Source organism: Lutzomyia longipalpis, chromosome 1 (genome assembly GCF_024334085.1).
Source record: "Lutzomyia longipalpis isolate SR_M1_2022 chromosome 1, ASM2433408v1".
NCBI lineage: Eukaryota > Metazoa > Arthropoda > Insecta > Diptera > Psychodidae > Lutzomyia > Lutzomyia longipalpis.
Genome location: NC_074707.1, coordinates 9906412 through 9919475, shown reverse-complemented (window position 1 = coordinate 9919475; position 13064 = coordinate 9906412). Strand labels below are relative to the sequence as shown.

General features: G+C 35.8%; 2 protein-coding genes and 1 long non-coding RNA gene across 3 annotated transcripts; 1 reads left to right on the top strand and 2 right to left on the bottom strand.

The window, feature by feature from the left end:
- Positions 1–4325: 4325 nt before the first annotated feature.
- LOC129789373 (cell division control protein 45 homolog) lies at positions 4326–6451 on the bottom strand. Its single transcript, XM_055826166.1, has 2 exons — positions 5918–6451; positions 4326–5851 (listed from the first exon to the last, which is right to left on the bottom strand). The coding sequence occupies exons 1-2, from the start codon at positions 6257–6259 to the stop codon at positions 4520–4522; spliced, it is 1674 nt and encodes a 557-aa protein (XP_055682141.1). The 5' UTR covers positions 6260–6451; the 3' UTR covers positions 4326–4519.
- Positions 6452–7169: 718 nt separating this feature from the next.
- On the top strand, positions 7170–8516 carry LOC129790594 (uncharacterized). The gene is made up of 2 exons (XR_008750575.1): positions 7170–7378; positions 7490–8516. It is a non-coding gene; the product is annotated as an uncharacterized LOC129790594 (long non-coding RNA).
- A 1343-nt stretch (positions 8517–9859) lies between these two features.
- LOC129790013 (acyl-CoA Delta-9 desaturase-like) lies at positions 9860–12476 on the bottom strand. Its single transcript, XM_055827169.1, has 3 exons — positions 12126–12476; positions 11699–12035; positions 9860–11632 (listed from the first exon to the last, which is right to left on the bottom strand). The coding sequence occupies exons 1-3, from the start codon at positions 12361–12363 to the stop codon at positions 11167–11169; spliced, it is 1041 nt and encodes a 346-aa protein (XP_055683144.1). The 5' UTR covers positions 12364–12476; the 3' UTR covers positions 9860–11166.
- Between the last annotated feature and the right edge of the window lie 588 nt (positions 12477–13064).

The following is a 13064-nucleotide window of genomic DNA, read 5'->3' as shown; positions in this document are numbered from 1 at the left end:
TACGTAAAAACGCATTTGTAGTTCGGAAAAACAATTAAATTAAGTGAAATTTTGGAAAAATAAAATGTTTCAGGTTTGGGTCCAACGCAAAGGGTGTTTTTCTGAATGAAAATATTCGAATGATTCGCCAAAGAAATCAAAATATTCAGCAGACAAACATTTCGTTGATTTTAGTATTAAATTGGTAGGAATTGAAGAGGAAAAGCTTAATGAGTACTAAATTGTAGCCAAAGAAGTGAAATTCAATTTAGAACTTTATAGGCTTAAATTTAGTACTTTTCCCCATTGTATTGAGTACTTTTTCAGCTTGAATTTAGTATACCTACTTTTAATTAATGAATTTTAGTACTTTTCCAGTTAGAATTTACTATATTTTTGGCAAGAATTTATTAAGTTTTCGACTAGAATTTAGTATTTTTAATTAGTACTATTTTTTTTAAAATTAATTAGTACTATTCTGGATTTTGTAATTTTTGAAAATTCAATCTTAAGAAGTACCAATTTAAATTTTTTAAAGTACTAAATTCTAGACGAAAATTTAATAAATTCTTGCCAAAAATATAGTAAATTCTAACTGAAAAAGAACTAGATTCATTAATTAAAAGTATATTAAATTCCAGCTGAAAAAGAATATTGAGGACAATGGGGAAAAGTACTAAATTCAATCCTGAAAAGTACTTAAAAAGCAGTAAATTCAAGACGAAGAAGTACTAAATTTAAGGCGAAAATATGTTAAATTCTAAACAAAAATGTATTAAATATTAACTCAAAAAAGTTCTAAATTCAATCGGAACATGTAACAATTAAAGCCTAAAAAATACTAAATTTAAGACGAATAAGTACTAAATCAAGGGATGTTTATCTGTATAAAAATCTATATCGATGATTTCATCGTAGCTTCTATTTCTTGAATAATATTCTCCGTAAGCTCTTGCAGCCCTGGTAAGTGGAAAAATCTCATAAAGAAGAGAATTTCCTTGATGTAGTTGGGTACCCGACTAATGAGCTACTCCAGAATCCCAAAAACGTCTTTTGCTAGCTCATTGACCGTGTACCCAATTGTCTCTTCTCCACCTCCTTCAACCTCTCCGGTCAGCTAAATTTAAAACAAAAAAACAATGAATTTTTATATATATAATAAATTGAACTTTCACTCATTTTACTCACTTGATCCATTCATTTTTTTTTAATAATTTCGATTTTTTGGAAAATTTAACTTTTCTTTTTTCTGACGTATCGATGTCATTGCAAGAGGCTTCCGGTGTTCGTCAGAGGAAAATTCCCGCTCACCCAAGGAAAAGCAGCAATTTATGCCAAAGCTTTCGAGCCCAATAGTGGCTCTTCTTCAGTGGTTTTGCTTGTTGTTACTTGGGGATTGTCCTCCTCTCTCTATGTTCCACACACCCATTAGGATTTCCCGCAGATTTTTCCTTTTTCTTTTTCACTCTTTGTTTGTACTTTTGTGTTTGGCGTTTTGTGAGTTATTGATCATAAGGCAAAGAGAAAAGTTGAGTTTTGTGCAAAAGAAAATAAAATCACATCTAAAAGAAAAATGGAAGCCCGCAACGCAATAATGAACGAACAGACAGAGTTGGAGAAGCAGTACAGGGAGTTTATGAGGAAGAAAAAGGCATATGAAGCCTTGGTAGAGCGCCTGGAGGCGTCTATGCGGACAGATGTCCAGAAGATGGACACCTCACTCAAAGAGAAAGAGAAGATGAGGCAGGAGTACCAACGCAAGTTGGTATGGCTCCGGGATCTTACCCGAGAGCCCCGAGAGCCCCGTGAGGCCCAGCCCTGATCCGGGAGCCCCAAGAGGCTCCCAGTTGAATATTTCTAAGTTTATATTCCCCCCCCCGCCCCTTGAAAAAAAAAATAAAATAAAAAAAAATGAATTTCCACCCTCCCAACCCCATAAAAAAAATCCGCCAAACACAAAAGTACAAACAAAGAGTGAAAAAGAAAAAGGAAAAATCTGCGGGAAATCCTAATGGGTGTGTGGAACATAGAGAGAGGAGGACAATCCCCAAGTAACAACAAGCAAAACCACTGAAGAAGAGCCACTATTGGGCTCGAAAGCTTTGGCATAAATTGCTGCTTTTCCTTGGGTGAGCGGGAATTTTCCTCTGACGAACACTGGAAGCCTCTTGCAATAATTTAACTTTTCCCCCGGTCAACGTCGGAAAATCGGAACTCAGTCCAGAATTAAAGGCACAATTCTGCCAGAACTTTCGGCACAAATCAGTGCCTTCCTCAGTGGATCTTGTGTATGAATTTTCTGGACATCGTCAATGAATTAATTGCAGAAGGCATAACAAAGAGAGGGCAACAATAAATTGAGAAAAACTCTTGTCCAGCGGAGCAAACAAACGGGGCACAACTGAATTCCGATTTTCCGACGCCGACCGGGGGAAAAGTTAAATTTTCCAAAAAATCGCAATTCACGTTTACGTCGGCTTCAAATACAATTTTTTTTAAATAATTTGTGTTGGTTTTGTGGCTTGTTCTTTTTTGTAAATTGTAAATAAAAATTTTCCAATCTTCGGAAATCTTCGAATTATTCGGAAATATTCGGCAATCTTCGAATGATTCGTCGAGATTCGCCAAAAAAATATGTAAAGATTCGCCAGATAAACACCCCTTATACTAAATTCAAGCCTAAAAAGTACTTAAAGAGCCAGGGGCGTAGCCAGAGCCAAATTTTAGGGGGGGTTTTTACTTTTGGAATTGTACGACGGGTGGGGGGGGGGGGGTAGAAATTTCTTCTTCTTCATATTTAATTGTATGGCTGTTGAACTCCTTCAAAATCCATATAGCCAAAATGGTTACAAACCAAGTTTTTATTTCATTTTTTGTAAGAACAAAATGTACTCACAGTAGCGATCATTGGGTGAAATTAATTAGTCATACTGTCTTAAGTTCTCTAAGAATGTTATAAATTTTCTTAAAAAACTTTATTTTAAAGAATTCCTCAAGTTTTCATAAGAAAAATTTAAGTTTTTTTAAATGAAAATATAGAATTTTCTTAGTTTTTACAATCGAACCTTAGAATTTCTTTAATCAGGCTGAATCGGTTCAAATTCATATTTTTCGAAGATTTTTCCTGATGGTTTTCAGGCATCTAAATTAGTAAAAATCATCGAAAAACATGCATTTCGCTCGATTCAACCTGAATTAAAAAATCATAAGTTTCACCTTTAAAAATCTTAAGTTCTTTTTTTTAGAAAACTTGAAAAATCTTAAGAAAAATTTAGAAATCTTGAGACTGACTTTTAGTAGAGAATTTTACTCCCTAAGAAAAATTTAAGGTTTTTAAGCTTTTAAGTGAAACTTAAGATTTCTTAAGTAAATCTAGCAAAATGCATTTTTCGATGAGTTTTTCTGATCGTCTTGAGGCATTGAATTCTTAAAAATCATCACAAATATACATTTTCTTCGATTACTTAAAAATCTTAATTTTCGCTTAAGAAAACTTAAGATTTCTTAGGAAAAAAATAAGATTCTTTAGATTTTTCTTCTAATCGGAAGGAATTTTCCTAAAAACCTCCCATGAGAAACTCCAGGGTATCCTCACTGTGCATCCATGTGGCTGCTACTGGACATGAATTTGACCTAAAAGCAACAAAGATCATTGATCAACACAGGAATCACAGGAAAAGATTGATTTTGGAGGCAGCTCACATCAAGAAGAATCTCTCCCGGATTGTAAACAGACGTGAGGAATGCGCGGATATAAACATTGCTTATGCAGCATTGCTGCATGAAACATGAAGGAAACCGCTATGCCACTATGCCACATATGTGTTATCTCAATTCTTCTGGGATAGTCCCCTCCCCTACATTTTAAATAATTAATTCAGTTATGCCTCAGATAGTTGCAAAGAAGAGTCAGTTATAGATAAGTGAAAGAAAATTGTTGAAAAAAGAGAATTCTCCTGCATAAAAATCCACATGATCACCAATATCAGACGATTGACGATTCCCAAACAAAGACACAATTGAGTGAGTTAGGAAATTTTGAAATATTGAAAGAAATGAAATTTTGTAAATTGATGAAAAATTATAAGAAATGTTTAATAAAAATTCCAGCCACTGAGGAAGACGCACAGAAGCGTCGAAAGCTTTGGCCCTAAAATTGAAAGGATGTGTTTGGGTTGACCTACCGTCCCTTGGCTGACGCAATCGGAAGGAATTTTCCTAAAACACCAAAAAACTTAAAACATCCCGTCAGTTTCCACTGGGGTTAAAAAGTAAGTTAAAAAAAGAGAATTAAAAAATATCCCCAAATTTCCTTAAAAAAAATAATAAAATAAAAACACAAGAAATTCGTCAAAAGAATCTCTCAAAAATGTATTTTATTTTAATTAAAAAAAAAGAAGAGTTTTGTGAAATTTTACATTAAGGGGTTTTCGAGGTTTTTGTTGTACCTTCATCATTTTTTGCTTAGCCTAAGTCGCCTAAGCCCTTAACAGCTAAAAAAAGTTAGAGAATAATAAATTAAAAAAAAAGAGGAAGAAAATCAACTTAGGAGTACTGTGAGTGCGTCCAGGAAGCGCTCTGTATCCTCCCGGCGGATCTGGATGCAGGAGGTGTCGAAGAAGTCCGGCGAGATGGTTGCCGCCGCCTTGATGGCGGCCTGTTCGAAGGCGCGGCCAAAGAGATTTTTGGGCGACGCCTCTCGCGTGGGTGGGATGCCGATCATGAGGAAGATCCCCCGTTCCAGATCCACAGGGCAGCTGGCCACGAGGGGCAGGTCGGGGGCACGACGGCTACGGGAGGCAGCCACGTGCGCGCGGAGGATGAACTGCGTGAGGAGAGTGAGGCTGTAGGGGCAGCAGAAGAGGGTATTCTGTTCGGTGAGGATGTAGTAGAGGAATGGACCGGCTGATTGCACTTGATGCATCTCCAGGCAACTCTGCACTTGGCGAAAGATGCCACTGAGGAGTTGCTTTGCCCTCTCGAGGCCCCCGTCCAATTTAGCCCGATTCACCCGGCCCAGGCTGTCCATTGCCTCGAGGAAGCACATCTCGGGCAGCCGATCTGTACCCACGGACTCCAAGTTGGCCAGCAGGGAGTACACGTAGTCTGCAGCGGAGTACCGGAAGCGGTAGCCGTAGTTCAGTGTGAATGACCCGTAGATGAGGTCCGTGAGATCATATTTCTCCGCCAGCTTCTCAATCATCCCGTAGAATTCCTTCCGCAGCACCAAATCCATCGCCCCGAAGGTCTGTCGTGCCTGCACAAGGGGTAGCCCCATCTCCACGAGAAGTTCCTGCAGGCGCTTCTCCCCACGTGCCGTCCACAGGCGCATCTTGCACGCTGACTGAATGGAGTGGCGCAAGCTGTCCTGGACGCTCCAGTGCCGGTACATGGCCAGATGCAGGTCATTCTCAAAGGTTATCCTCACTGCTGTCTGTGTGCTCTGATTGGATGCCTTATTGCTGAGCCGGGAGACGTGCGATTGAATCTGATTGCATTCCAACGTGTACGCTGCACTCTCAATCTTCCCCATCACCAGTTGCTCTGTCACTCCCACAATGGCCCACCAGAGGGTATCCAGGGTATCCTTGGAGAGCTTCCAGGCCAATTCAAAGAGCACAAGAGCTGAACTCCGCCCGTAGTAGCTGAATTGGCTGTACTCGAACATTATGCGATTCCTATCTGCCTCCCAGATTCTCTTCTGACGCTGCCGCTCCATTTTCATCTCGAATTTCTGCATTCGCGTCATCTGTTCCCCCTCCTCGTCATCCTCATCCTCCTCACTGCTATCCTCCTCTGAATCTGAATCCCTGAAGATGGATTCAAACTCCGGAATGCCTTCGTCGTCATTTGGTTTCCCAAGAATTTTAATCTGCAACAAAAAAACATCAAAGAATTAACCTTAAATCCTCCGGAAATCCCCAAAATTCCTCCTCACCTGTCCATCGTTGAAGATATTGCAGACATCATAGGGGCGATGGGAGTCACAGATGAAGAAGACACTATCCTCCTCGGGCTGCAGCGTCTCCAGGATATCAATGCATCCCCCACAATTGATCAGGATGATGTTCTTCGTGTCACTGCGATGTTCAGCGTAGGTTCGCTGCAGCCCCGAAACCCCCATAATGGGGACAATGCTGTAGAGAATCTGATCATTCTGGAAGAGAGCCTGAAGGATGCGACTCCCGCAGAGGGCATCAATATCATAATTAACAATCACGAGAACGCGTTTCCCCACTAAATTGCTGTAGAAATCATTTTTCAAATCGTCAATGAACATCTTCACTGCAAAAGCTCACGACATAACACATTTATGCGTCTAATGGTGGTAAAAGGACGAGTAAATGAGGGAAAATACAAGAAAATAAACATTTATGAAAATCTCAGCAGGGAAGACTTTATTTTTTTTTTCTTAGGTTATGTGTCAAAGAGCGCGCCAAAATTTCCTTCGTTCATCTCATTAACACTTCGGGACACAACATTTGAGAGAATGTGGAGGACGAAATTGGCCATTTTTGCCAAAATATGAAATTATGCTCAATAATTAATTATTAATTAATGATAGGTCAGTTTATTGGATGAAGAACAGAAGTTTCTCTAATTCTAGATCATCTTCAAGTATTTTTGCCGTTAATTACTTAATATTTAATTAGGAAAATCGTTTTTGACTGGTAAAAACTACCAAATTTGGTTCTTTAGGTTAAATTCATAATTTACCCTCAATTTTCTTACAAAAAGAAAACTTTTCATGAGATTTTGGAGTAGATTCTGATAGTTCTGATACAAATCTTTTCTTTTTTTCCTTACAATTCGTTAGTTATAAGATTTTTGGTATTCTGGAAAAAATCTTAAAAGATTTTGACATTTTATTTATTTTTTTTTAATGGGTTTCTGAAAGCAAATTACTTTTCCACAGCACTTTAGAGTTCTTTCTGACTGTTTTCTAGAACAATAACTAACTAATTCTTTGTATTTCTTATAAAACGATTTAAAAATTCCATTTGTCAAAATCTTACAACAAACTTTTAAATTGTTAGAAAAGAAAAGATTTTTATCAGAATTTACCCTTTTCATTACATTATCTTTAGTGTAATTAAAATTCCCTACATAAAGATCGAGATAAGTTAAGATTTTATTCTAATTCGTACAATTCGTACTTGGTAGCGATTACCAGTATTGTCCTCCAAGTGTTAAAGGCAGGGAAACTGTCATTGCGCAGTTTAGTCAGTTTAGTTAAAATCAGGGGATTCACCGCCTTTTTGCAGTTTCTGATGCAATCGATGCAATATCAATATAAATGCACCTCAACGCCACTTTAATCTCAGTTATCATAGTGCAGTGACGGTGATTAAAACTTTAAAATATAACAATTAAAACCCTCTACAAAGTGTCAAAAATGGTAGATCTTTTCCAAAACATTCGTCCGTGGTTCACTGAGTTTCTCAACTTGAGGAATTTCAGGAGTAACGGCAAAATGGAACGCCTTTGCGATAATCTAATCTTCTTCCAGGATAACTACATTCAAATTGGCTTTCTGGCACTGACAATCTACTGCCTTTATACATCACAATTTCTTTTATTTTTCTTGCTGATTGTTTTCATGGCTTATGTGAAACTCACGCAGATCACCGATCGCACACGCAGAGCATCATCTGAATTAATATGGCTGGCAATTCTGCTTCCCCTTATTGGCGCAGGAGCAGCATTTTACTGGCTACTGGAAGTATCCTTATCGATCACCTTAATTATTATGCTACTTGCATTCTTCTATATCAACGAACAGCAATCAAGAGGTTCAAGATCTCCAAGATCACGTACAGATATCAGAAATTCTTTTTGGGACAAACTCACCGATGTTGCCTTTGGAATGGTGCTACTAGTATTCATATACATAATATTTGGTTCCAACAGTGAAATAACTCAAGAATTTGTCAATGGACCCAGCGAAGAGATATAGGTACCTACCTACTAACTCTTTAAAAAAGTGAAACGTGCCATGTCTTATCAGCATAAAACTAATCGAAAAATTATCAATAAAATGCATTTGATTCTACAAGCTCTTATCTGCAAGTATTTGAGTGATGTAATGAAAACTTGAGTTATCAAAAAATCAACAAAACAACAAATAAAAACGAAAAGTACCTGTTACTTATACATATGTACATGAAGAACCTAAAAGTTTACTACAAAAATGTACTAAATATGAAAATGGAGAATCGTAAATATTTTAAGGAGTTTCTTTTAAATCTGATTTTCAGTCAGATGCTTTATTACAACAGTGGGTCCTGAGGAAGGACCTAAATAGTCCGAAACGTCGGCTTTTAATAAAATGTAATTAAATCAAATACAAGAGTTCTTCATAAAAACAAAAAATAGTTTTAAGTTCATTTCAATATTTTAATTAGGAATATGAAATACATATTGTGATCATGTTCAGAACTCAATCGATTAAAATTTTGAGTGATCTATACCAAAAAATTGTAAAAATGTATGTATACATTTGAATAATATATTTTTGTGATCGAAATGGTTAAAAATTTTGTTTTATTTATTTCGCAAAAGATAGTTCATTGAAGCAAGAGATAAGGGCGTTTTGAACAAGTTTAGTGTGTAAAGAAAATTTTTGTGCGTCCATGAGGATTGATGGACCTACAGTCATTCCCGCTTGATCATCTCTCAGTTAAACTCTTAAAATTAATTTTAGAGTTTAACTGAGAGATGATTAAACGGAGTCTTACCAATAAGCATATCTCAGGGAAATTATACAAAGAAAGAAGCTCCCATGCTTCAAGATGGAAAAATTGATCATACTACATGTACATAAGAGGATATAGAGCTATCTTTTGAATATTCAAAGCATAAAGTGTCAATAAATTCAATTTATATTTAATTCATTTAATTCATGAATAAAGGATCATTTGTAACAAAAAGCCAACTTTTGATGAATTTATAAAGTCAGAAAAGAAAATTCAAGCAAACAAAAACACTTGAAACCTTGCATTTCATTACTTGTCAACCCTTTTTACTCATATTTCCTCCTACAATCAAGTGCATACAAAAATTATGACTGAATGCAAAATAAATTGATTGTGATTATGATTAAATTTCTTCCAATTGTGTCGTCTCTGGGAGCTCATCTTCTTCATCCATGTTTTACAAACGAGAGTAGAGTAAATAAAAAGAACAACAACAGGTTAAACAACTCACATTCTATGCTGAGTTTTATGAATGAGAAAATTCTTTTTTAATATCTTTAGATTTTTTTTAAAGCATTGCCTGACTTTCATTTTCTTAAAATAAAAATTGATCCGGTTGGATAATTTTAAAAATATTATTTTAATATCAAATTATTATATTTACATGTTGAAGGAAACTCGTTATTCTGGTCATAAAATGGTTCAAATTACAAAAATATTATTTGCAAACAGAATCGCGGTGGATTAGGTGCAAGGAGTGCAAGCTCAAGAGCAAAGAACGGACATCTCACAGTGTGCGATGGTGCAAAAATTGTGGGTCATTTCAGTTCATTAAACTTACTTCACATTCACATTAAAACCACTTGACAATTTTGCAAGAGAGCGCCCGAGAATTTAATTTAGAGAGCCAGTTGGTGGGCTTTTTATGTCTTTTTTTTCCTTCAACTTCTCTTTAATCTACCATCAAGCCGATGCCTTGCAAATGAGCTAAGGCATGCAGAATCATTTGATTAGAGATAATTGGAAGAAACTCAATAAACTTTTCCACAACACCGGACGCGCTTATGATTGAGATATATGGGAATCATTCTTCCTCATATGGGGGATGCCTTATAAATGGCATGAGAGACTCCTCCTGGGGGATAAATTGGAGGCTTGATTTATCGTCAAGCAGGAAGAAAACGTTTTAAACAATTGAAATTTTTTTTCTTCAAATCTTCAAATCACTTTTGTCTTAACATTCATATGCAAATTATTGCAGATTTATATGGTATAACCTTTTATGTTTGTTATGCTTAGAATTAAGGTCAGCCATAGTTGTTTATTTGCAGAAATATTTCTCTTAAAATATATTTTTTTACAGGAAAAGAGGAATTTCATATGCCAAATGGCGCCAATAATTTCACAAACTTTTGTTAATTAAAATTTTATGAGTTTCAAAAAAAAAAGTTTAGAGTTTCTTAGAACGATTAATTAAGATCTTAATTTTTTACATTAAAAATAGCAAAACAAAAAAGTCATAATGTGTGTAGTAGAATTTCTTTAGTAGCTTCCTAATTAAATGCGTTTCAATCATTACGATTAATTTTTAATGATCTTTTTTAAAGTGCAAATTTTAAGATGAAATTTATATTAAAAAAAAAATACTTTTTTGTGATCCATCCTTCATAGAATTAAACATTTAAAAATACCCCACTAAATAATACAAAATCTTCTTAGAATTGAAAAATATAATCCAATTTATTATGAGAGCTTGAAGTTTTTTTGTTTAACCCCTTTAAGGATTATTGGAACACTTTCAATACACAAAATTTTCCTTTTGTTTTTAGAAAGTTATTAATTTTTAAAAGTTATATTTTTTTTGACCGTAATCACTTCGGAACCATGCCTTAATATTATGTAAACATTTTTAGGTCAAATAAGCATATCTTATGAGACCTATAACACTCCTAGAGATAAAAAAAAGAAGGAAAAATGAAAAATTACAAAATATTGAATTTTTGGCCAAAATAATTAATTTTATCTGAAAGTAACTCAAAAAACATTCTTAATTTCATTAAATTCATTTCGTTCTAAAAATTACGGCCTTTAACTCCTTAAGGATTGTAAGGAATTCAGTGCACCAAAAGATGAAAAAATAATTTTAGGATATTCCTTTGAGCTAAAGACAGTTTTGGCAAAAAATCTCGACTTTGAATTTTAGGCTTTTTGTCCTTCCTAGTTGTCTGAATCCTTTTAGGGATATATTTTTGTAATCTCAACCTGTTCAAGATATACTATCAAGACATAGTTCTACATTAATTCAAACTCAAAAGGGTTAAAGGGTTAAATGGTCAAAGGTTTTAAAAATTGATTATATCAGTTTTGAGATTTTTCTTTATCATAATTTTAGTATTTTGGACAATTTTCTCCTGTAGAGTTTTTTTTCTTAATTCTTGAATCATCCCTTTATCCTTTTATCCTTTAACTTCATTCTAACTTAAATTCCTTTTTAGTGCGAAACAGAAATATTACGAGCTACTTCCGCATACTTCTCATGAGATTTATCTCCCGTCTTGAGGATGCGCTTCTTGATGGAATCCTCACTGGCCACTTTGAGATCGTAAATTAAACCCAATTTGACGCATAAATCAATCATCGTGGTGGACAGGGTGAAGGGCATCCCGAGCTCTGAAGTCCTGTAGTCCCATGGGAAGGCATGATGGTAGTTGTGCCATGCTTCGCCCATTGTGAAGAAGCTGATGAATTTATTCTCTCCCGGAAGGATGGACTTATCGTAGGGCTTTGCACCGAAAGCATGGGCAAAACTATTGATGGAACACATTAGATTAAGTGCAACGCATGTCCTTGCCACGTAGCCGACCAGGAAGGATTTCAGGGGATCCTCATTCCACAGGTAGATTTGGGTACTGCACGGGACCACGATGGCCAATAAAATGTAGAGTTGTGCAAAGTATCTGAAGAGAAAAATTAATTTTGCGGATTTTTCCTTAAAAAAAAAAGTAGAATTTGGCAAATCTTACTTGCTCTGGAATTTAACCAAAGGATCCGCATCTAAGTCCCTCATATCGATTTGTCGGCCATATTTAATTACAGTGGGATGTTTTTGGGTTAAAAACCACCCCATGTGGGAGAAGAATAACCCCCTTCTTGCATTGTGGGGATCAGCATCGGTGTCGCAGTACTTATGATGCTGCCGATGATTCCTCACCCAGGCCCACATTGTATTCTGCCCGCTCATCGTGAAGAGCATCAGAAGGATCCCCCGCATAAGGGCGGTTGCTTTGAATGCCCGATGGGTGTAGTACCTGTGAGCCCCAATTGATCCTCCAAAGCCACAAATTGGAACAAGAAGCGCGGCTAATTTAATTTATTTTTAAAGAAAAAAAAATAATTTTTCAAAATTCTTCTTTTAAAGAAAAATCTTTATTTTAAGAACTTTCTTCTCACAGTGAATCATTGTTAGGGGATGCACTTGAAGGGCGAAAAACAGGTAGAGACCAATAAAGGCTGTGATGTGGTACACAATATATAACGTTACATTCATCCACTTAATTTTATGCGTATAGTTGAAATCTGTGCCAATTTCCTTGGCTGATTTATCAAGCTCATCGAGCTTCTTAACATCATCATCTTGCACGGAATTGGCATTGTGAGCCTCCACTTCACGAGATACTTCACCAATCATTTTATTCTCACTCCCACAACACTTTTTTTTTTCTTCACTAACAAACCACCAACTCTTTTCCTGCTGAGGAGAGATGTTCTTTATTCAGAACTCCAGACACGACTGAGCTCAACTAGCTCAACATGTTAGCATTTTATTGCATACCGCATATGTATGTATAATGCACATAATTTTAATATAAACGAGCATCAAAAAGAACGGATTAACTTCTTCTCACTCTCGCGCTTCTCGCGCGTGAAATTGTATCTAGTTTAAATTTAATAGAATAAGACCAATAAAGTTATCTAGCACTGAATATCTTTGTACAATAAGAAAAGAAAAATTAAAGAAGCAAAAATAAAGCATTTTATAAGTTCTGAGAGCAAAAATTGTATTCTATATCCTCTGTAGGACTCGAGAAAAATCCCTAAATTCGTTCTTAAGGTTCCTAAATGTTTTCAAAAAGATTCTAAAGAACGTAAAGAACTAAAACAAAGAGAAATCTTGAAATAATAAAGCTTTGAAAATCTTTTTTTTACGAAAAAGGGGGGAAATTTCAGTGAGCTCCAAAGGTTTTTCTCTCATGGGAAGAAAAACGAGGAAAACAGATCTTCATACCCAACGTTTCGCCTCACATCGAGGCTTCCTCAGGGGCTGAGAGGAAATTTATTTGGAAAAATTATTAGCATAGAAAAACTTACAAAGACAAACAGCTTAAAAGG

Bases quoted from the DNA above. Each gene is read 5' to 3' on its own strand.
- LOC129789373 (XM_055826166.1), bottom strand. From the start codon at position 6,259: ATGTTCATTGACGATTTGAAAAATGATTTCTACAGCAATTTAGTGGGG. The intron at 5,852-5,917 runs GTGAGGAGGAAT...TTTTTGTTGCAG, and splicing joins ATATCTTCAACGATGGACAG to ATTAAAATTCTTGGGAAACC.
- LOC129790013 (XM_055827169.1), bottom strand. From the start codon at position 12,363: ATGATTGGTGAAGTATCTCGTGAAGTGGAGGCTCACAATGCCAATTCC. The intron at 12,036-12,125 runs GTGAGAAGAAAG...AAATTAAATTAG, and splicing joins TCCCCTAACAATGATTCACT to CCGCGCTTCTTGTTCCAATT. The intron at 11,633-11,698 runs GTAAGATTTGCC...TTTTCTCTTCAG, and splicing joins TTGGTTAAATTCCAGAGCAA to ATACTTTGCACAACTCTACA.